Genomic DNA, 24,929 nt, shown 5'->3' with positions numbered 1-24,929 from the left:
TATTCTAGCTTCCCTGAATGTTTTATAAATGTTTTCATTACATTCTATTCTTGGTATTTTTCGTCTAAAAAATATCACAACTGGCGGGATTTTCCGTCGGAGCACTCAAGTTAACAAAGTATTACGAACAAAACAGAAGCAACACGAAATTCACATATCCACAGCTGGATGCGCACTGAACGGGTGGGAGACCTTGCGTGAAATATTGACGACGGTTGTCCCGCCCTACCAGCATCTCGCTCGACCTTGAGTGGCTTTCTGGATAGCTCTCGTATATCTTAATATAGAAAATGTTTATTTTTCGTTAATACCTTGCTAAATAGTGCAGATTAAATCCTGAGACCTTCTTTGTGTATATCTCTGCCAGATACAGAAATACGATCGGTTAATTTGATATCAGTACAGAAATTTCGGTTAGTACACCTGTATTCCTTTACGCCAGAAAACGGAAGTTTCAATTTGCATGTCTATGTAATTGCTAATTTTTGCATATAATAATTAATAATTTAAAGAAAAGGATGTTTACTACACTTCTCACATATTTTATCAACTTCCTCTTGTGGTAATATATATGGTATATCTCTTCTTATATAAGACCATAACCGTTCTTTTCTAATCTCAAATATTTTTCATGCTGAAATATTCTATTCACAATTGGTAAATGTGTACTTCCTTAAAATCTATCTTTAACCTCTTCGGTCCTCGTGTTGCCTGTAGACGGTGTAAATTAGAGTTTGTATGTTTCTCCTCAATCGTGAATCTTTGAAGTTTTACGGCAAATGTTTCTGGTGAGAGACAATACATGTCTACACATACTCCCAGTGGTTTGATATCAAAATGGATTTTGCGCCAATAGTATTAGACAAAGATGGAGCAAAGTCGAAAGTTGATAAACGAGTGGATTACTGGAAATAAAATCAGTTTTTTATATATATATATATATATATATATATACATATATATATATATATATATATATATAGGGTGCCTCAAAAGTCCCCTGACATAGGGCAACTCTGTTATTCTCAGAGTTGCAACAAAATGTAAGAGGAGAAACCATCTCCAAATATTATGTTTTCAATGTAAAGGGAAGGCATTTTTTAAGTCGGACGAGGCGTTTGGGCTGTACACTCTTTAAGCAACCAATGGTAAATGAAAATGTAACATTGTCATTAATAGATGGGCTGGGGAAGGAGAGGGTGTGGAAGGAGGTGGATAAATTTTGTAAGAATATGGTGAATGGGGGTTTGTTTGAGATGGGGGCTGAACATCGAGACGTTAGTGTAAAAGCCAGTAACTTTATTGACTTATGTTATGAGTCCAGGTAAATGGCAAGTTGCATTTTAATTTAACATTGGGCGCATAAAGATGTTCAGGGACTTCTACAAAACAAATTGCTAGAGCAAAGAAAACGTACTATAAATAATTTAAAATACAGAGGAAAAATTAAGTGTTGGCTGAGAAACCACCTTTAGATTCTAGAGCTAACATGCCAATTGTAGTGCGTCTTATTTTCTGTACAATGAAAGATTTGCCGTTTACAGTTTGGTTGTTTCGACATTGATGTAACAGGAGGATCTAAGGCACGGTAATGCCTCAAAGGTAGAGAAATCGATAGCTACAGAAATAAAAGAAAAACATTCATCACTACATTATGTATTTATCACACTCAAAATATGGAGGCCTTCAGTTTAGAATACCTCAAAACGTCGAGGTATTACATAATGTAGTATAACTATAGTATATTAGAATTATATCTCCCTCGCCTACAAACCGTTTGCTTCATTGCAGATTCACCCAAATTTGCTGAATTCCTCAAACAGCATTTAAATGCTTCCGACTAAGATATTTCCTTTTTATGATGATGATGATGAATGTCTTCCTGATAAGGATGAAATGATTCTTCTAAACTACAGTGCTTCCGGTGAAGATGAAGACGAGAAGCAAGCTATATAATCTAGATCATCTTCTGGGTTATCATTATTATGAAGAGTTTATTGGAAACGGGTGGAGAAATTTCAGCCTTTACCTCTAGCATTTATTCCAAGTTCTACATCAGAGTACGAACCCAGAGACGAAACTCCATGCAAAAGATATAAAGGACGAGTTCCACATTCTTCAAATTATCTGAGAATGAAAGGAGGACTGCACATCCCACAAGTCCCTACATCTGACAAGAAAAACCTCTGTAGACTAACTGATTGCAATGCCTGTTGTACTCAGACTTGATGTTCGATTTGCAGGATGTATCTCTATTAGAAGGAACGAATTGCTTCCAACTATACCATAAACTGTGAAGAACTGTAAAACCTGTATAAATCTGTATTTGGCATACACAAAAAAATGTTCACATGTTTTACAATTCCTAAACAGATTTTTGTGTTATTTATTCACAATTTGTTAAAATATAATTGAAATATGCAAGATTTTTCACTTCATACGTACAGAAAATAAACAAATATGAAATGTTTAACAGTTTTTTCCCTTATACTATCTAATGTTTCGCAGATTCTGTTTTTTATTATTTTTTCTGAAAAATGAAAGTTTTGAATCCCAATGTCGCCTATGTGATACATCCACTTTCACATACATGGAACAAGAAATACCATTTTTTAAAAATGACATAAATATGTAGACAAAATATTCAATTTTTCAACAATTTCTGAAATTCAAAATATTCCCCAGGACTCAGGAGATTAACGCGAGATACAGCTCATGATATTTGGTTTCGGAAATTCGCTTAATCATTACATCAAGGAAACGCACTATGGCAATTATATTCCTTTTGCAGATCTAGATTTTTCTCTAAAATGAAATTATATTTTACTTGTATCCAGATTTTGTGTCCAAGACAATGTAGAAATCAATTGTTAAAACTACTACATGTATATCCCTAGCCTAAGCTGTTACTGTGATTTTGTGCCTTAACATGCTGGCTCTTCTTTTTCTCTTGGCAAAGTGATTTATTAAAGAATTTATCTTGTAGACTTAAACACTGTATTAAATTCCAAAGATACTTAAAATTTTCAAATATGATTCACGGTTATTCTATTCAACTATCAAAGATACTCGACCTGAATTACATAAATAATGCGAATTTTGTGAAATACTTCTAACAAATTTATGCAATCTTCAGAAACCATAATGAAAAATGCATCCTACCCTAAATGACAAAACTCGATTTATTTTAAAGAACTCGACTCTTCAAAAAAAGTATAAACTTGGTTTAGAGAGAAAAACATGCTTTTCTCTTCCGTGGCCAAACCCAAATTCTGTAAAATTGTAAACCAATAAACCCTGAGGCATTTCATTTAAAAATTTAAGATTTTTATTAAAACAGCGTCGTCGGCAATTCTCATTAAGTTATTTCGTATGAAATTAAACCGACTTGAGAAGAAAAATTTAACACAGTTTAAAGATTGAGTGATACCACATTGTGTCACTTTTAAAGTAGATACTGCTCTGCAACTTGGAAAAGTCAAACTTTACTCATTACAATTGCTACTTGCCGTTTTAAATAGTTCACATAGTGAACCCAATCCGGGCCTGAATAGTTACTCCAGAGACATGAACAAGTGTGACATTGGTCTTCATTTGAGGAACTGTTCGCAACCAAAGTCGAAGGTTGTATTCCTGAAGGTTGTCCAGAATCATCTTGGATTCCTGACGAAGCAAACTCTGCACCTAAATTTGCACCCAGAATAATAATCTTTCCTCGTTTCTTTCGCGGTTCCTTCTCTTCACCTCTCAACTCCTGTAGCATCTCTTGAAGACATTTGTCTAGAGAACTTCTGATTGATTATCTCTCTTCTGCATCCGGTATTTTCTTCAAAACAACTGACGGATTAAACAGAACAAGTTCAGTTGTTTGAAATCCAAATAGCACAATGTTCTCCTTACGTTTAACTTCATCCTAAAGCCTTGTTAATAGCAGCAACAGATAGAAAATTTTCCTGTAGAACAGCGCTGCCATTTTACCCCGCTCTATGCCAATGTTTCCAATGGGTGCTAATGCTCCCTCATTTTACGACACGTCGGAAAATCCACAGTGTAAATAATTAATTTTAAAAAAATATTTAAAATTTCTAAGTAATATGCAATCTAATAGTAAGATGAAAATTGTTTGACTTACTGCTATGTAGTTTGGACATTCAGACTCATATGGGTCTGTCTCCAACACAAAATCCTTGAATTGAATTAAAACAGCTCTGTAGTTGGATACTGTTATACGCCAGTTATATGTCCCTGTATATTTATATGTAGCTGGATATAAAGGTGATGCTATCTCTCCAGATGGTCCAGAAAGGTCATTTCCATGAACTGTTTATGACAAAAACATGTAGAGTGAATATCAATAAAATATTTCCTTCGTTTTGAATAGAATAAAATTTATTTCATCAAGATTAATATCTTAGAAATATAAAAATATGAGTTGCAAAAATGTTAATTAAGTATTAAATATATTCAACCTGAACTATTTGAAACAGCATGCATCTTATATATATATATATATATATATATATATATATCGGGTGTTGCAAAATAAGTGTTACAACTCTTGGGAGGTGACTTTTACCACTGAGACAAGAAAAAAAGTTCTCTTCAACTTTCGCCTATCGGACATAGTTTCAGATCTACAAGGTGCCGAAAGCGTGGGAAAATGACTTTCGGACGTCAATAGTTCGGAAACTATCCAACATAAATAGGGCGGGTAAAAAATTCACTGAAGAAGTCATACCTGCTGTATTGAATTTTGCATGTTTCACAATCCTACCATGCACGGGCAAGGGATTCCCCAAAGGAACGTAGGGAGTCCCGGATAATCTGCCAAATGAAAATTGGTCTAAATAGATATGAAGTGATAGTGTTTCTACCAGGCAACAATAATTCGTTTGTATTAAGTCGATATCTGGAACAAATACAAAATGGCGGACACCTTCATGCAAGTTGTGTGTGGTTGCATAATCACCAGGTACGGATGCTGGCCAAGAGTGACGCTCTGAGTATTAAGTTTAGCAAATTTGTTCTCAAATCCTCTAGAAATACATCTGGAGTGTCGGTAGAGAACAACAGATGAAGCAGGGTGGTTCACATGTGTGGAAACACGTAACAAAAAATGACCAGAAATGAACTCATACTTAGTAAACGTGAGTTCAAAGCGTCGGAAATGTAAGGATTAGCTTCAAGAACATGATAGCCAATTCAACAATAATATTCCCTCAAACCGAAGCAATATAATATGCACGGTTGTATACCAATAAGGATGCAACAACTGAGACCAAGTTGAAATTGTGCAAGGGGACTCACTAAGAAACTGGGTAAACTAAATGAATGTCTCTAGTCAGATCGCATGATCGATATTGAAATGTGGATAATGTGTGTGTTGATATCGACATGTAGCTAATGGACAAATGTGAACATGCTCCACTACTGCTGGGACACCGTCCCACGTGGGAAAAATAGGAAAATAACTACTCCGGTCTTGATGCTGAGGCCGTGGGCTCCCAGTAGAATTGGAAACTGCGACCATGCGAGCGAAAGCGAGCACTCTAGCCCTGAGTCTCGAGGGAGCCTGACTTTCTGTGTACTCATTTCTTTAAGGAGTACGCACTTTGTTTGGCAAGCGCTCGTACAGTCTCCCAACATGCTTGTGTGTTTCATTTTGTTACTCCTACTGCATAGTTGTAAACAATCAGAGGTTTAAGACGTTTCTTCCTATTTCTCATATCGTATTATTTTCCATATGTATGGTGTTCCAGCTGTAGTGTTACATGCGCCAAATTGGTTCATTTTCGTCTTTGTCTTGGCATGTGCACTGTGTGTAAGATACACATTTCTGAAGGTATTTTCCTATATTTCGAGTACGTCATATGCCCCAGAAGACGTGGGACATGATACAAGTTTGTTATTTTCACGCTCTTTCAGAATTTGAACCATGGATTAAGAGATTTCTTTTCATATGTCTCGACTGTGGGACAATGTCCCAAACAAAGAGGGACATTGATACAATCGTGTTGTAGTTACGTTCTACCAAAAAGTGCACCAGATGTAGTAGCAGAATGTAGAACGTTATTTTCCTAGTTTTCGCACGTGAGACGGTGCCCCAGCAGTAGTGGAACATGTTCACATTTGTCCATTAGCTACATGTCGATATCAACACACATTGGCCACATTTCAAGTGGCCGATTATCCGATCCCACTAGAGACATTCATTTAGTTTACCCAGTTTCTTAGTGAGTCCTCTTGCACAATTTCAACTTGGCCTCAGTTGTTGCATCCTTATTGGTATGTAACCGTGCACATCATATTGCGTCTGATTGATGGAATATTACTGGTGAATCGGCAATGGTCTTCATGTTCTTGATGCTACTCCTTACATTTCCGACGCTTTGAGCTCACGTTTACTTAGTATGAGTGTATTTCTGGTCATTTTTCGTTACGTATTTCCACACATGTGAACCACCCTGCTTCATCTGTTGTTCTCTACCGACACTCCAGATGTCTTTCTAGAGCATCGGAGAACAAATTCGCTACACTTAATACTCAGAACGTCACTCTTGGCCAGCATCCGTACCTGGTGATTATGCAACCACACGCAACTTGCATGGGGGTGTCCGCCATTTTGTATTTGTTCCAGATATCGACTTAATACAAACGAATTATTGTTACCTGGTAGAAACACTATCACTTCATATCCATTTAGACCAATTTTCATTTGGCAGATTATCCGGGACTCCCTACGTTCCTTTGGGGAATCCCTTGCGCGTGCATGGTAGGATTGTGAAACATGCAAAATTCAATACAGCAGGTATGACTTCTTCAGTGAATTTTTTACCCGCCCTCTTTACGTTGGATAGTTTCCGAACTATTGACGTCCGAAAGTCATTTTCCCACGCTTTCGGCACCTTGTAGACCTGTAACTATGTCCGATAGGCGAAAGTTGAAGAGAACTTTTTTTCTTGTCTCAGTGGTAGGAGTCACCTCCCAAGAGTTGTAACACTTATTTTGCAACACCCGATATATATATATTAGGGTGTCCCTTATTTTGCGTAATTTCATGTTGCGATACGCACACCCCTCAAATGTATTCTATCTGACCATAAACACGCATTAGTGAATTAGCAGCTCCCTACGGGAACGTTAACCCGTGCCGACTTGACAAAGTCATGAAATGCCGTTTCCACATTTTAATATAATTTAGAATTTTCAATCCTGATAACGGAGAAACTAAAGGAGACAGAGAAACGAAACTTTGCACGACGCAACTAGAGAGAGAGCGACATCTGCCCGTTTATTGACAAACGGCACTGGATGAACAGTGTTGCCAACTGAAGACAAAGTTGTGTTTTTGTAAATAGAATGACCTAAACTGAATATCATCATTGGAAGCAGCAATAAAAATAAAGACAAAAGAGATTGTGAAGGCAGATCAGTGTTGCAAACTTTAAGAGAAATAACGTGTAATATGTGTTGGCGCACACAGGGAGAAAGGTACTAACGTTTTGTACACGTTAAATCAGATATTGACAAGAATTGTTTGCGTTGACTCTAAGTCTAGAAGCATCCGTCTAACAGTGTTGCCATCAACAGAAGGGAGCAATTGAGTTTGGAAGAGATACAAGAACTCTGAAAAGGTCACTAGTTCTGTATGCTTTAAAACCTATAATGCAAAGTGGTAAATCATGAGGAGTACAACCATAGATATATGAGATCGATAGCTGACCAAAATATACGATATCTTGTAAAAGCGGGTTAGAATCCCAACAACCTGGTTAACAGCGTTCAATTTGCATGGGTTTATGTACTCGTGGGCTTTTGAGGACGCTTATAACCATGATGAAATCAAGTGTAAAATGCCGCTGCTGTGCAGTGTTGCCATCTTTTCCAACCTTAGTTCTCTACTTTAACAAGATACCAAATATATCTGTCAGTACGTGAGTTATCAATCTCACATAACCATGGCGCTACTCTTCATGCTCTACCGCCTTGCATTATAGGTTTCACCGCGTTAGTATCTCACTCCCTTTGTGCTCCAACACATATTACACGTTATTTCTCGAAAAGTTTGCAACACTGATCTGCCTTTAAAATCTCTTTTGTCTTTATTTTCATTGTTCCTTCCAATGATGATACTCAATTTGGGTCATTCCATTTACAAAAACAAAACTTTGTCTTGGGTTGACAACATTGTTCATCCTGTTCTATTTGTCAATAAACGGGCAGATGTCGCCCTTTCTCTAGTTGCTTTGTGCAAATTTCGTTTTTCTGCCTCCTTTAGTTTCTCCGTTATCACGGTTGGAAATTCTAAATTATATTAAAATGTGGAAACGCCATTTTATGAAGTCGGTACGGGTTAACGTTCCCTTAGGGAGCTGCTATTTCACTAATGCGTGTTTATGGTCAGATAGAATACATTTGGGTGTGTGTGTATCGTAACACGAAATTATCCAAAATAAGGGCCACCCTTATATATATATATATATATATATATATATATATATATATATATATATATATATATATATATATATATATATATATATATATATATATATACAGAAGGCCTATTACTCCTTTCCTTATGCAACGAGAAGATCAGAATATCCTCCTGAAATAATCAGGATATTTATCAATACCAAAAACCGAAGAATCTATCCTTATTGTGACAGATATCTAAAGACTGGACAACGAATATCAACATATTTCTTCATGTCAGATCCATCGTGTAATAAATGTAATGATCCCTTGTCAATGGACTTCACTAATCTTTAAAAATCTGAAATTTGTTTCACTTTTTTAAAAATAGTCCATTCCGTTCTTAGTGCTTTATAAAGTTCCCTAGGCTAGGAAAAGACGTTAATTTCAGTTGCTGATTCAAGAACATACTATTCTGTAATTACAGATTGGTCACTTCACGTGTAGTTAAGAAGCTCCCGAGTACTATAGTCCCTTCGAATCTCTATCTTGACGTAAAAATTTCCTTTAATTCATTCATGAACTGTTATATTTTCTCGTTCGCTCGCTTTATTTTCACCATATCTTTATTGAAATCTGTTCGAATAAAATTTAATCCCGAATGTATTTTAACTAGTTCAATTCCAAATAATATTTTAACTAATTCCTCATTATTTTTAGTTACTTTAGATATGTTCTTTTTACTCCTATTTTTTAAAGATTTCCTCCTTACTTTATGGTATATTCAGTTCATTTACTACATAATTCTACAAAATCATCTTTTAAGGGTTTTAGGTGTTTGTTTCTATTTATTTTGTGTAGTGTTGATCCTTCAGCACAGTATAGTACAGCATTTGAACGCACTGTTTCAGATTAAGCAACAAAAGATACTTTAAACCAAAGATATCTAAACCTGTAATAAAATACTGCTTTACCTGTGCAGATAATGCGTTACTATTTACTCTAAATAGACGTTAATCAATACTGATAGGTATCATGTCTAACGATATTCTTTTCCAAATAATTTTTCTGGTTTTCTTCTTCCCCTTATACCACTCTGACTTGTTGATTCTATTCCTTTTAAATTAATTTATAACTCTTCATTCAAGCTAAGTATTCTTTCCAGTATCGTGTTTCGTGAGTATACAAAGTGGATGAAGCAGGATTTTAACAGCCATTCGACTATGTTTATATATATATATATATATATATATATATATATATATATATATATATATATATATATATATATATATAATAGGGTGGTCCATAAATATCAATTTTCAGATCGGGCTGGTCTCACCCCCTACAATGGTTCCATATGAGATCAAATTAAACCAGGAGAAAAATTAGCTCCATTGAATAATATTAAATGGTGCCCCAAGCGACCTAAAATTTTGAATCCAATTACAGTACATAGTATATCGAAAAAATCTGGAATAAACTCATGCAATTTAGAAACGGTTAAAGGTAATGCAAATATACCCTGGATAATAGAAATAGAGGAAGAAACATACCTAATTTTGTATAGTACTGTCATTGCGGCCATCTTGAGAATCCGCCATCTTGGATTCAGGTCAACATTTTTAAATAGAAAGAGGGTCATGTGACATATTGTTTTGAGGTATCGTTCTACCAGAAGCACAAATCTGACACTATTTTAAAGATAGCTTTAGTCGTGTAAGAAATATTACCTGTGAAAAGATTTCTCCTTTTCAGATTAATAATTCTTACATGACTAAAAGTAAAGACATGAGTTTGGCATGAAAAGAACGAAAGGGATATGCACGGTTTCAAACGAAAGAGGAACGCGAAAGAAAATGCACTTCTGAAAATAATTTGTTTGGACTTTATACGCCAAAAGACATGGAGCAGTTCAAGCAATGAAGAGGAAAACCCAGTTGAGAATGTTAGAGAAAATGTAAATAGGAATGCGTGTGTGCCCGGACCGTCCAAGAGATGTAAAAGGGGGAAAATCTAATTTTATTACTCAAAGACTGATGTTGCTCTTAATCGATAAAAGATCACCCATAGAGCAGCAATACATATTCTGACAGCGACGGCAGAGGCATTATGCCATAATGTAGAGGAACTAGCAATAAATGGGTCTTCTATTCACCGATACTGAGAGAAAACCTGTAGTGAAGTTGCACAGAACTATAAGAAACAATATCAGAGTGCATCAAGTGCGTTAGTTGTGCATTGGAACGGAAAACTACTGCTGAATTTGACTGGCAGAGAGACTGCCGGTAGGTTATCAATAATTATTACAGGAGATGGTCATGAGAGACTAATTGGTGTTCATATTTTGTCGTCATTAAGAGAAGAACATATTGATTCTACTATAGTACATTCGCTTGAAGAATGGAACTTGGTAAAGTTCGTGCAGGCAGTTTATTGTGACACTACTTCTTGCAATATGGATCTTGTCAACGGTGCTTGCATTCTGCTAGAGCAGTAGCTCCAAAATAACCTTTTATACCTTCCTTGTAGACACCACATTTATGAATTAGTTTTAAAATGTCTATTTGATAACTGTTTTGTTTCGTTTGCATCTGGACCGGACGTTCTCTTATTGAAGGTTTTCAGAACGAGTGGTCTAGAATAGATTGCACTAACTTTATTCCAGAAATTGATGATGATGATGATGCAACAAACAATATTTCCGATGCAAGAAATGAAGTGTTGAATTTTGCTATCAAACTTGTAGAAGCAGGACACTGCAGAGAAGATTACAGGGAATTTTTAGAACTGACCATCATATTCTTGAGTGGCATACCTCCTTGAGGAGTTTCCTTTCATTTGTCTGGAGCAATTCGCCATGTAAGGTGGAGGGAAAAGCAAGATACTATTTAAAATATTTTTCTTTCGCCAACAATTTCGTTTAACGAAGCAAATAGAAACGGGTCTTCGGAGAGTATGCACTTTCTGATCCGACTATATGTTCACAGTTGGCTTAAATGTGATCAAACATCCCATTCACCATTACAAGATTTACAATATTTGAAAGATCTGTACAGTTAAAGACAAATAGATGCTGAATTATCTGAAGTGGCTCTTTCTAAATTTTCACGCCGACTCGGGTACTTGACGGAGGAACACGTAGCATTGGGGTTTTTGATGATGGAGTTACCATAATGGAAAAGCAAAAAATAGTTGAAAGAATTAAAACTATAAGGAAAAGCGTGAAGCAGCAAAGAGGCTTGACGCAAGAGATGATACCATAAAAATTCTTGTGAAAAGAGAAATCAGTGATTTTGTTACAACAAATTTTCCTCGAGAGATTTAAAATACCCAAAGGGTTTCTTGAGTGTGATCCGACTTCATGACCAAATAACAATGACTATTTCCAAGGAAAGACAATAGTTTAATTCATCCACGTAACAAACGGTGTGCAGAAAGGGGAGTGTAACTAATAGAAGATTACAACAACGTTCTTACGAAAAATGAGAAGCACAAACAGTTTCTTTTGCAGATAATAAAGGCCCACAGACTATCTTTTCCTATATGCGACGAAGTGAACTATGTAGCAAATAAGATTCATAACTTACCAAAAAGATACTACATAAATAAGGGATATTTCAATTTCTTCCAAGTTATAATTTTTCTTTTTCCTCATAACGGTCTATGAATCATCTTGATGGAAGAAAAACGTATTTGTAGTTCAAAGAGAAACAAGCAGTTTGTTTCAGTTTATGTAAAAAAAACTTCCAAAATTCTTACATATCTGTGTTCCATAACTGCAATAAAATAACATTACATGAAGCATTTTGTTCTTCACACGTAATAATTCTTACATTAATATAGGTAACTTGAAAATAATACCAGATTTGTGCATCTGGTGAAATGCAACCTCAAAATGATATGTCACATGACACTATTCCTATTTAAAAATTTTGACCTGAATTCAAGATGGCGGACTTCAAGACGGCCGCCATGATAACATATACAAGATTAGGTTGATCTCTTCCTCTAGTTTCCTTGAGTCGTTTCTAAATTACGAGAATTTATTCCAGCTTTTCCCCATACACTATGTATTGTAAACGCATTCAAAATTTTAGGTCGTTTGGGGCACCATTTAAAATTATTCAATGGATCTAATTTTTCTCCTGGCTTAATTTGGTTCCATATGGAACCATTTTAAGGGGTGAGTCCAAAGAAATTCCTAAATTTATTTTTCCCCATATAAATAAGGACCACCCTACTATGTACATTACGAACTGTTTCTGCCCGTTTGGCCGAACATAGTTTCCCCGAAGAAAAGTTCCCTAGAAGAAAAATTTCATCCATCGCGATAGTGATCCTCGGTAAAACGGAAATTTATTTCTGGAAGGAATTATTCGCGTAAATAAATACTTTCCCTGTTCCCTTCATCATTTAATTACAGTTTGAGACAATTTATTACAAAAATGACAAATTCGAATTCTTTTTCCTTTATCACTTTTCAGTCAATAACATCGTGAAACAAGAAATTAAAAGTTACAAATTTGAAGCAAATGCATTCCAGATAGGAAAATAGTTTTTACTGCACTGTTACTAGCGTCTTCACTGACTTTCGTTCATAAATTGCGTTTTAACTGAAAATAATTTTTAGTCAAAGAAAATCAGTCTTCTTAAATTAGGACTACGTGATGCAGTCTTAGCATCTAACCTAATTAAGAAAACAATTAGAGCAGTACACAAATTAGTAATATATCAGCTAAGGCTATTCTGAAAGCATTCGTAACAAGAGGAAATTGTATTAGTGTTCAAAAAGACAATGGTTCGAATTTTGTAAGTGCGAATCGGGAATTACAAGAATTTCTCAAAAGTTCGTAAATACATTGCAATAATACGTTGCAGATTTTGTCACTCTGGCAAGACTTATTTTCATTAATACGGACAAATCCCTACTTAAATAAATTTACCTCACTATCTAGATTCAGCAAAAAGGGAATTTCTGTTCCATCGAATGGAATTTTGCTTCTAGGTCATTCGGTGAAACGAGAAACGAGATTCGGCCAAACGGAAAGACACCCTCCGAACAGCACACATTATAGTTATAATCACTAGTATATATATATATATATATATATATATATATATATATATATATATATATATATATATATATATATATATACATAGTATGAAACTCGAAATATCGAAATATTTATTAAATTATTTTAAGAGTGCAGGGCGATTCTTTATAGGGTTTACAACTTCAATCAGTTATAATTCTTTATTGGAACCACATACAGACTTGGTTTATATGCCATTATACTGCAAAACGCTTCGTTTTTTGGGGGTGAGGGGGACAAATCCATTATACTCAGTGTGTGCTCCTACGGTCATTCTGGACACATTACAACGATAGCAAATTTCCTGCAAAGGAAGCCAGCATTTCGTCGGGAACGTTCGCGATGGCTATTGTGATGTGATGATTCAATTCATTAACATTATCAGGTGGGAGATGGGGTACACCTTATCTTTCACAAATACAGAAAGAAGACAAGTGGCATGTAAGCTGGAGACCGTGGCGGCCAGGCAACTGGTTCACCACGAACCATCCACTTGTCTGGGAATCTCTGATCAAGAAATGTCCTTATGTCTATCAGGTAGTGCGGCTATCGTAGTCATCTTCATCTAACTGTGGAACAAGGAAGTTCCGGAGGATATCAAGATAGACGATGCCGGTGATGGTGCTCTCAGCAAATAAGAATGGTCCATACACTTTTGCTCCTGAAAAAGCGCAAAACACGTTCACTTTGGGGCTGTCATGAACCAGCTCCGCGTGTGCATGTGGATTTTTCATGCCGCAAATACAACAATTGTTGTGTTGACTCGGCCGGAAAGGTGAAAAGTTGATTCGTTACTGAATACCACATTGTTCAAGAATGACTCATCATCACTAATGTGATCCAACATGGTAGCACAAAATTCATGTCGGGTATGTTTATCCGCTTGAACCAAGGACAGTCTGTATGGCTTCATGGACACACCAAACAGTAGTCTGAGGGATACCAGATTCTTGTGATGCACGTAATGTAAATTTTCGAGAACTACGGACAAAACTCTCCTTAACTGCTTCTAACACATCGTCAGTTACGGATGAGCACCATGGAGGCTTTATCTAACGCACAGAACAACTTGTTTCAACAAATGCCTGGTGCCTTTTGTACACTGTTGGTCTGCTGGGTGATTCCTTGCCGTATTGTGAGAAACTTACGCTGTACACTCGTTGCTGACTTCGTCTCTTCAAATCAAAACACGCACTTAGCTCTTTCCGCACCAGTGAAAGTCTTCATTTTCAACGACTGACTGGTGGCGCCACGTGTGGTGAACTCCACAACTACTCACTACGTGAGTCAAACTTGAAGTGTTCCGCAGTATAATGACATATAAATCATGTCTATATGTGATTACAATAAAGAATTATAACTGATTGAAGTTGTAAACCCCACAAAGAATCTTCCTGTATATTTTAATCTAATCTATTACTGAAATTTAACCAAAAGAACTTTTTATACGCCACTTAATATATCCAGAGAATAGCTAGTATTTTTGAAGGGAAATTTTAGACATGAATAGGATACCACAACTCACTACGCTCATATCTCTGCGATTTTCACATAGAGGATTCAAGTAAAAGTGAACAGGGATAATTTTTTATTATTACTCCTCCCTTCTAAAAAGAAACCAGTATTCATATTTAGTGGAAAGTCAAACAGATATATTGAAATGAAGCTATTTATCAATATAATGCGTTGGTCAGTTATTAACAAGAAATGAAAAAATAGTTTCTTATGTACTTCGGTAATTTAATTTTTACGACGACACAATAGAGAGATTTGTTGATATTTAAGATTAATGATGATTTCAGGAGGTGACTTAGGGAAAACCTATCCCACTTATGAAATACCCTTGGAGCAGTTCTTCAATCAGGCTCAATCTAGGTTGACTGTATTTTCGCATTAGTACTTTCTTTCTTCATTTACTCAGCCATCCCGTAGAGAGCTATTCAGAAATCATCAGCGTTTGAAGAGCAATCATATATCAATAATTTGCCCCAGTCTTCAATGGTGGCCAAGTCTGATATGTTATGAGATAAACTCAGCATAATGGTCCCGCGTGGCGTAGTCGCTAACGCTCTCGCTTTATGTATGAGCGTTCCCAGGTTCGATTCCCGGTGGGAACTCGGTCGAAAAAGTGTAACAGATATTTTCAGGCTAGCTATCTTAAGTGAGGTTTTTTTCCTGTGTAACGATTTTACGTTTAAAAATAATATATAAAAGAGAGAGAGATTAAAGAGCATGTATTCGGAGAGGTATTTATTTAATTTCTGCGTATAAATATATTGTTTATTTTTGACTTATCAGGATGCTAGCGCGCTATCAATTTTTTAATACTACTTAGAGCGCCACTTGTAAGAGGTGGTGGAATGCCGAACTAGGCTGAAAGGAAGAAGCGCGTTGAAGTTTGCCCGGCCATACAAGTGTGAAATTGGGAAAGGCTAACACTTCGCCTATGAGCTCGGATAAGATTATAGTTACATTGAAGTGAACCACGAGATTATTAAAAGTTATGGAAGTAAAATCGTATTGTGGCAATGATTACCGATATAAGGATATAGTGCAATCCGAAATCTAAATGGTGTTAAATTACACTATAATGGATTGTCCGTGGAAGTACTTTCTTAAATTATTTGGTTAGTTCATCAATATTTCCATTTTGACAATCTAATGATTGGATTGAATTTTTCCGTGAGTGGACTGTTCGTGTGGGTGATCAAGTGAAATCAGTAATTATGCCGATTATCTGAGAGTGTTTCGTTAATATTGCTATTTCCGCAATCTACCAGTTAAGTATGGAATTACTCTCCCACTTCGGCAAACTATTATGCCATTTAAAGATGTACCTAGGCATAAATGTGGAGTCCTATGTAACGAAGAATTGTTGTTCTTAACTTAGCGTATACAATCTATTAGGTAAGTTAAAGACTTACTTTCTAATATTGTATTTAATCTTCTCAATAAGTGCAATTCTGACTACTAGTTGTTTCAAATAATGAGGTTATATAGCATAAGATAGATATCATTGTATGTGGTTAGTTCACATTATAATTATTGAAATTACTTTCAGAAGTATAACTGAAATAGTTGTTTTGCAATAACATTACTTATACCCTAATAATATATCTATATTATTGAGAAATTGTATATATCTATTTTGTATTCAATTGATACGATTCTTTATTATAAAGAAGGTTCGTTTAAATTCCTAAAAATTTTATTTTTGTCCAGTATAACCCACGTCATTTCATTAGATTGAGAAAAATTAGTGGTAGGAAGTCATTCGAATTGCATTACAGATATGGAAATTAGTATTTTAATATGAAATATAAACAACGTGTGTGAGATAAGATATTGGACCGGAGTTCCTCCAACATCCGCATTTCACCTTTATTTGTATTAGTAAAAATTATACCCGAGAGTATTAAATAAGATTGTGTAGTGGGCATTTGAGTATTTTATTATTCTAAGCTCACTGGCCGATTCAGAATTCGTCCCTTGATGAATTTTGTTACACCTGGGCTTCCCTCATTCATACCAGGCAAGTGCCAGGATGGTACCTATATAATGCTCCCAAGCTGCTTCCTTCCTTCCCTTTCATCGGATCGTGCTCGGCGAGGGTGTCACCATTCATGTACGTAACGGGCTAAATGGCCATTGATGCCAACAGCCCAGGAAATCTAATTCCTAACTCAGTGTATTAGCTCATGATCATCTGATAAATTCATCGCCGCAGAAAGATATCAATTCATAGTGCACGCAATACTCTGAATAAAGTTAAGTAATTTTTATTGCATTTTGTTGTTTAATACTAAAGCGGAGTCAACCAGAAACTTCAACAATTTATTGTGTTACTTTCAGTTCATTTTCCTTCAACTGGTTCAGTAACTTATAACATAGATTCAACCTCTATAGATGATCACTAATTCTGAAAGCATTAAGTTTATTTGCAGTAAAAGGTAGGTATCTTGCTGTCCAGCAGACATTTTTGTGAAATCATAATCAGTTGCAAACTAGTCAAAACACAGAACTTCATCAGCCTAACGGAATGCCAACTTCCTAGGTAATTAAACTTTATGTCGTAGGAGGAGAAGTTACTTTTTCCATCGTTTACTTTACTCTTCAGGATTGCCAGTTACAACTAATTATAATTTAGTGTTGGTTTATTAAATATGTGAAGGAAAATTATATAGCAACATTGAACATCACATTCCCCTAGGAATAAACTTTCAAATAAAACAAAAGGAAAGTCATTATTTATATTTCAGTAAATCGTCAGTTAAAGTTCCTGTAGACCTAAGAATTTATTAAACAAGAATTTATCAATAATAGCACACAGGATAAACAATGTGGAAGGGTTTTCAATAAAACTTCATGCAAACTATCTTTCATTGTAGAGATATGAATGCAATGTATTGAAATAAATATACCTAAACTGTAGTCTGCCACAAACCCATTTGCTGTTTCCTCAGCATCACTTCTAAACTTTATCCACAACCTATTGGCTGTTGTTATATTTCCTGGTAAATCACTACCACAGTATATTCCAATGATTTCCCCTATCGCATTATCTTTCCTTATCTCCACATAGTCTCTATTGCATGACTCCGTTTCTTCCAAATTAAATGTTCTAAATGAAACGCTTACTTGATTCCCTGAAACAGGAAAAGAAAGAGAAGTTTTGTGTTAAACAACAAAATGAATTATTTTTGCAGGAAGAACATTAAAAAAATGACATATACGAAAATGGTAAACCACTTCATCGCATTCCATGCTGTCCTGTTGGTCATTTATAGTCTCTAGATATCTACACAATTAAGCCTACGGTAATAAAGAAAGTAGGAACTACATTGCTAATACGAAACAACGCAAACTTTTGGAAAGTTGAAAAATATTAAGAGTAAAAATTCTAATATATTAACATTTAATAGGAAAAATTGTCAAAAGATGAGACAAATCCAATAGATAAATCTCATTAAACTGAAGAAACTGAGACGAATGAGTGTAAATGCTCATCCGCACTTTTACATTTTTTGGTAAATTTAAAAATTGATGTACGACAACCACGTCATCTGTTAAGATTAATTGATTCTGAAGTACACTTTCATCATTTTTTTTGTTATGACAATAGTAAGGTAATAGTACAGTCAGAAATAATATTAAGTATATGTTGGAGGTAAAAGAAGCGATAGCTCCAACCTACACTTAACCTGTTGCATATGACTAACATCCATGTGCATGTCATAAAATATTCAGTTGCAAAATGTCAGTGATATCCATGGGGGTGTCATGAAAATGTATCCTTTATTAACGTTCGTATTAATTCTGAAGATGGTTAAATTTTTTAGTGGATGCAAGGCACAAGTTAGTTTTATATTTCCTTAGGTAACAGAAGCTTACTAACAGAGAAGCAAAAAAAAAAAAAAAAAAGTTTTGTCTCAGTAGATGGCTGACCTAAGGGAGCATTGAATTACGACCAGTGATGAAAATTTTCCGGAAAAATTTTCCTATTCATATAAACGTACTCCACTTATTTCTACATCGTTCTATAGCCGTGATGTGAGGTGGAAAATTTTCTTCTATATTTTTCCGGAAAATTTTCCGTTCTTAAATATCAGTGATCAGGTAATAATTCCTCAGTATTCATAAATTGATTAAATTCATGTATAGAATTGCTAAAAAGTGAAAAATTGTTTAAAGAATCTGAAAATTTTCATGGCTCAGACAATTTTCAGTACCATGTAGGAACAAGTGAAACAATTTTTCATGAATTGAAGAATTGTCTGTCCTGTATAGCGATGAAAATTTTCTGGAAAATTTTGAAATGGAAAATTTTCCGGTTCATAAAAACATACTCCACTTATTCCTACATCATTGTTTAGCCGTGATGTGAGGTGAAATTTTTTTTACTATAGTTTTCCGGAAAATCTTCCGTTCTTAACAAATACCAGTGATCAAGTAACAGTTCCTCAGTATTCATAAAATTGATTAAAATAATGTATAAAAATGTTTAAAAGTGAAAGATCGTTTAAAGAATCTGAAAATTTTCATGGCTCAGACAATTTTCAATACCATGTAGGAACAAGTGAAACAATGTTTCATAAATCGAAATATTTTGTGTCTTGTATGGGAAAATTGAAGAACTTTTTTATGAGTCGGAAAATTTTCATCATTTTGAAGCAAAAAGTAAAACAACGTTTTGTGAATCGGAAAGTTTTATTGCTCTGTAGAAACAAATGTAAGGAATTTTCATGAATCGGAAAATTTTCATCACTATGTAGAAACAAGTGAAAACACTTTTCATAATCCGGACAGTTTTGGATATTATGTATAGTGATGTTAGGTGGAAAATTTTCCACTATATTTAACTGCGCATTGAGATATACAATTCCTGTAGAGGAAAATTAGCCAGCAACAAATTATAACTTTCCAATTAGATTTCGGGAACCAGAAAATTTTCTAATATTTCAAGTTGTGAAGTGAAAATTTATATAGTGTTTCTCTCTCTCTCTCTCTCTCTCTATTATATCTACTTATTTATAAATGTTGCAGACTGTAAGTCTATAAAATTGGTACAGCTATGAGAAAACCGCCTTATACGTATTAAACTGACGAAATCTAATATTGTAAGATCAAAGGTGGATTCTGAGGGAAGAACGCATTGAAGTTTTTCGAACATTCTTGAATTGAAGAATCGTTACATTTTCACTTCATGAAACTTTGTAAGACAATACTTATTACCAATAAATTCTACGGCTAAGCAACGATGTAGGAATAAGTGGAGTGTGTCTTTAAGAATCGGAAAATATTCATGACTTTTAATAAATTGAAATTTTAAATAATAGAATTGGATATTTGTACTCTACGAACTCATGTTCTCTGCACTTTGCATACTCACACACACACACACACACACACACACACACACAGACAGAGTGTGTGTGAGAGAGAGAGGGAGAGAGGAGTTGAATTGAATTGATTTTGAGTTTAACGTTGCTTTCAGCAGCGAGACTATATAAGACGGGACCAACTGCTTAACGTGAAATCCGAACTACATGAGCTCCTACTGGAAATCGAAGCCAGGTCTTGCATGCCACAGGCGCGTATGCTAACTGCTTAGCAACGAAGGAACTCGCAGATTAAGAGAGAGAGAGAAACACTGTGTAAAAGTTTACTTCCCAACTTGAAATATTAGAAAATTTTTCGGTTTCCGAAAGCTAATTGGAAAATTATAATTTGTAGCTGACTAACTTTCCTCTACATAAATTCAATTTTGTAGCTCTATGTGCAGTTAAATATAGTGGAAAATTTTCCACCTAACATCACTATACATAATATCCAAAATTGTCCGGCTTATGGAAAGTTTTTTCCACTTGTTTCTACATAGTGATGAAAATTTTCCGATCTATCAAAATTCCTTTCACTTGTTTCTACAGACCAATAAAACATTACGATTCACAAAACGTTGTTTTACTTTTTGCTTCAAAATGATGAAAATTTTCCGACTCATAAAAAGTTCAATTTTTCCATATAAGACAAAAAATATTTCGATTCATGAAAAATTGTTTAACTTCTTCCTACATACACTGAAAATTGTCTGAGCCATGAAAATTTTCAGATTCTTTAAACGATTCTTCACTTTTTTACATTTCTGTACATCAATTCAACCAATTTGATGATTGCTGAGGAATTGTTATTTGATCACTGACATCTTTTTTAGAACGGAAAATTTTCCGGAAAAATATAGCGGAAAATTTTCCACCTCACATCACTAATTACGACATACATGAGTTTGTTTGGAGGATAAATAATTAGCAAATTCGAAACCATATTTCGAGATGGGAAAAACTAAAATATAAAAACTTTGTTTTGATCTCCGGTCAGTGTTGCCAACCTGAGGCAGCATAAAATCTCTTCAGAACACCAAAATTTTTCTTTTTCAGTCCAAATGTTTCATAATGCAAATATTTTTCTTATTAGTAATATGAATACTCTCCTCGCGCTAGCACAATAACTATGCCCTATAGAACGGTCTAGAAAGTATTTTAACAGAAAATGAAAACCTAGTATTACAGATCTCACATACGAAAATGACACCTTGAACGCAAGGAATTAATATTGTTTCTGATTGTACAAAGTACGGTTAATATAAAGTACCCCCAAATTATGATTATAGCTAAAAATGTAATTTTACCTTAAATACGACATTATGCAAGAACGATGTATGTGCTAATCAATAAACGGCATCAAGCTGAACAGACATTCTTGAAGGTAAATTTTATATATACATCTCGAAAAAATTGACAAAAACGAATTTTCAAAGCGCTAATAAATATGTCTTTGCCAACAGTAGTTGCTAGTTTTTATTTTGCTCAAATAGATTATCACTAATGTCCGGATTTGTATGTAATTACATCTTTTTCCTTCATATGTAGGTTCATCAAATCCTTAAATGTTTGTGATTCACACATGTAGGGTGCTTTAACTCAAGTTTCATATTACATATTTTTTACATATTTTGACCAATATTACATATTTCTATGATTTCTACATATTTTTACATAAAACTCTGTTAAAAGTTTGCGTTTACTGAAATTTTAATTTAAAACAAAAATAATAAACTCTCCAACTGGGCAAGGCTTGCACCTAGATTCAATTTTCTCATTTATCTTTTCGTTGCTTTACCGAAAAAGAAATCGCTCTCTTTTTTTATTTGTCAAATCATGTTTTGCAGAATTTTCGCCGATAACAAAAGAAATATAAGAATAAACATCGGAGGTCGGACGGGAAAAAAATGAAAGCTAATCCTGCAATTCAAGTTAAAAGTAAATGCTAGTGTACTTCCAGGAATTTACTGCACGAGTTCGTTCCAAGAAACTGGCGACAATGGCAATATCATAGCAGGTAACCTAAGCTTTCAAAGAACTTCGCTTGTTGAACTGAATGACAGGCGGACAGTACTCTGGTATTGCAGTTGCAAAACGCACGTGTTCTGCATTGACCGTCGAAGTTAGAAATGGCTCCGATTTCCTCAACTATATCCGTGAAATTGCGGTTGAGGGTAACTATCGATGATGCGTTTACTACGGACTGTAAAGTAGTGTTGTGCCAAATGTGTGATAAAAAACAATGGATGTTCAAAGAAATCTCAGTTAGAACTACATGTACGAAGTGCACACTATGCAAGAAATAAAAATTTGCGAACTGAAAAAAAAACAAGTACTCTTGACACAAATGCATCAAGATACTTCAGTGAGTGAGTTTTTCAAAGATTTGTGCCAAGCATAGCAGCAAACATTCCTTGGAACAAAGTTCAAGTGCCAAAATACCGTGATTTTCTGGAGAAGTACTGCGGGCGTCGAATTCCTGACGAATCCACTCTTCGAAAGTGTTATCTCGAAGTTTGCTATAGGGAATCTATAGATACTATTAGGGCAAAAATAGGTATTCATATAATTGGATTTCTGTGGACGAAACAACAGACGTTTTAGGACGTTATGTAGCAAATTTAGTGATTCGAAAGTTAAGTGAAGATGCTCCATCTAAATCCTATCTTATTGCGAGTAACTTGCTGGAACGCACGAAACATTCCACGATTGCTCGCTTTGTAAACGATGATCTTAAAGTAGTGTGGCCTGGAGGAGCTAAGGAAGAAAAAGTCCCTGTTCTCCATACAGACAGTGCAGCGTACACGCTAAAAGCGGTTAGAGCACTTACAGTTTTTTATCCTCACTTAATTAATTTCACCTGTATGGCCCATGCTCTTCAGCGTGTTACTGAAGAGGTCAGAGACAACTTTTGCGAAGTAAATCACCAAGTTTCTTCCAAGAAAAACATGTTTGTTAAGGCGCCACAACGTGTTCAAGTTTACAGAGATCAACTGCCAGACGTGCAACTACATCCCCCTGTTGAAATACGCTCCTGTTACCTCATGTGATGTGGAAAGATCATTCTCTACATACAAGGATATTTTATCCGATCGCAGACAGAAGTTTACTTCTGATGATTTGGAAATGTACCTTATAACCCATTGTGCAACAACACACAGTTGAACTGCAGGCACATCTTTTCTAAGGACTTTATTTCAAATTAAAAATGTTCGTTAGTGGAAATATTCTTCAATCTTAGTTCAGCTAGTATTGTTTAAAAGATATAAGACTGCTTTTCCTACATGAAATAAATATATATATAAAACAACACATTTCGTCTTAAATTGCTTTTAGTATTTAAATTTGTATATTGCGTATAATTCATTTCAAGATTGGGCCGTGGTGACTGATGCGCATTTAGTGTAAAAGGTTGTAGATTTGAAAGGGGATCACACCACATTACATGAGATTTCTGACGTACAAATGTCGTATGCATTGCTTTTCTCGGGGCTTTCCTGTTTCTCTCTAGCCGATTCACATCTTCCTTCATTCGCGTCTGATTTTTATTATCCTGCAATCAGTCACGTCAGTAACGTATGACTGTCTGAGCTGTTCAAGCATTTCACTTCATTGGGGGACTTGCAGCAAGCAGGATAAAGTGGAGTATATTTTCCTTTTTATTTTCATAATTCGTTTAAATATTGCATACTCGTACGTGTGTTATTACGTTTTCATAAGTATGTAAGATATGTAATATTACATATTCTTATATAATATTACATATTTCGTGCGTTTTAAGCGATTTTTGTTACATGTGTATGTACATATTTAGGGGGTTGTTATTACATAAAAATTCGGACTCTAATTATCACTGTTCAACATTTTTTCACTTTTTATCTTTTACAGAAACGAAAGTAGCCGTTCTTCATTGACTTGTGGCCACAGAACGCGAAAATTTCACTTAAAATTCTCTCCTGGCTCAAGTTTCCGAGTAATTTAGCGTTTTATATTTTGCATATAATGCTATGGGACATTATAAGTACATGATTTGAAATTATTGTCTTACACGGTACAAAGTGTCCTTCTTGGAAAGTATTTGCTGCATATTTGACTTGGCATCGTTGTACGTTATCAACAGCTAGTGTAAGCGTCTCATGAGTCACGTGAGGCAATGATTGCAAATTGCAACTTGGTCCAGTTAACGTTTCTAATCGTAATCATAGCGTGCTTCAAGCAGTAGTTTGGCAGACTGTTTCTGTTACTGGTGAACCAGCAGTATGAAAGTAGTGAGTGAGGACATTATGTGTTGTACGTATTGTTTTCATTGCAAAGTGTTAGTGGTTCAGGGAAAGTGCAGCAATGCCCCACGTTTGTAAAAATCAGGTGGACAATTTGTACTACATATGTACGGACGTAACTTGTGGTTCCATGAAGCAGCAATTGGCTGCTGCAGTGCGAAGAGCATATTTACTATACTTTGATTGTTGTGTTGGAGACCAGGATAAATCATGGACTCCCCATGTTTGTTGTACGAGTTGTTCATCTACTCTCAATG

The 24,929-nt window shown here is 35.1% G+C and overlaps 1 protein-coding gene across 1 annotated transcript in view; it reads right to left on the bottom strand.

The window, feature by feature from the left end:
• The window catches only part of LOC145683884 (cubilin-like), a 1,291,374-nt gene that overhangs the window by 567,774 nt on the left and 698,671 nt on the right, over positions 1-24,929 (bottom strand). Inside the window, exons 37-38 of the mRNA XM_081755522.1 lie at positions 17,936-18,160; positions 4,133-4,320 (exon numbers count right to left, since the gene is read on the bottom strand). Coding sequence (XP_081611648.1) covers positions 4,133-4,320; positions 17,936-18,160 — 413 coding nt within the window. The remainder of the gene's footprint in view (positions 1-4,132; positions 4,321-17,935; positions 18,161-24,929) is intronic.

This window comes from Thermobia domestica, chromosome 4, assembly GCF_964235325.1.
Source record: "Thermobia domestica chromosome 4, izTheDome1.hap1.1, whole genome shotgun sequence".
NCBI classification, from domain to species: Eukaryota; Metazoa; Arthropoda; class Insecta; order Zygentoma; family Lepismatidae; genus Thermobia; species Thermobia domestica.
Note: the sequence above shows the minus strand (reverse complement) of the source record. Positions and strands in the feature narration are given on the sequence as shown.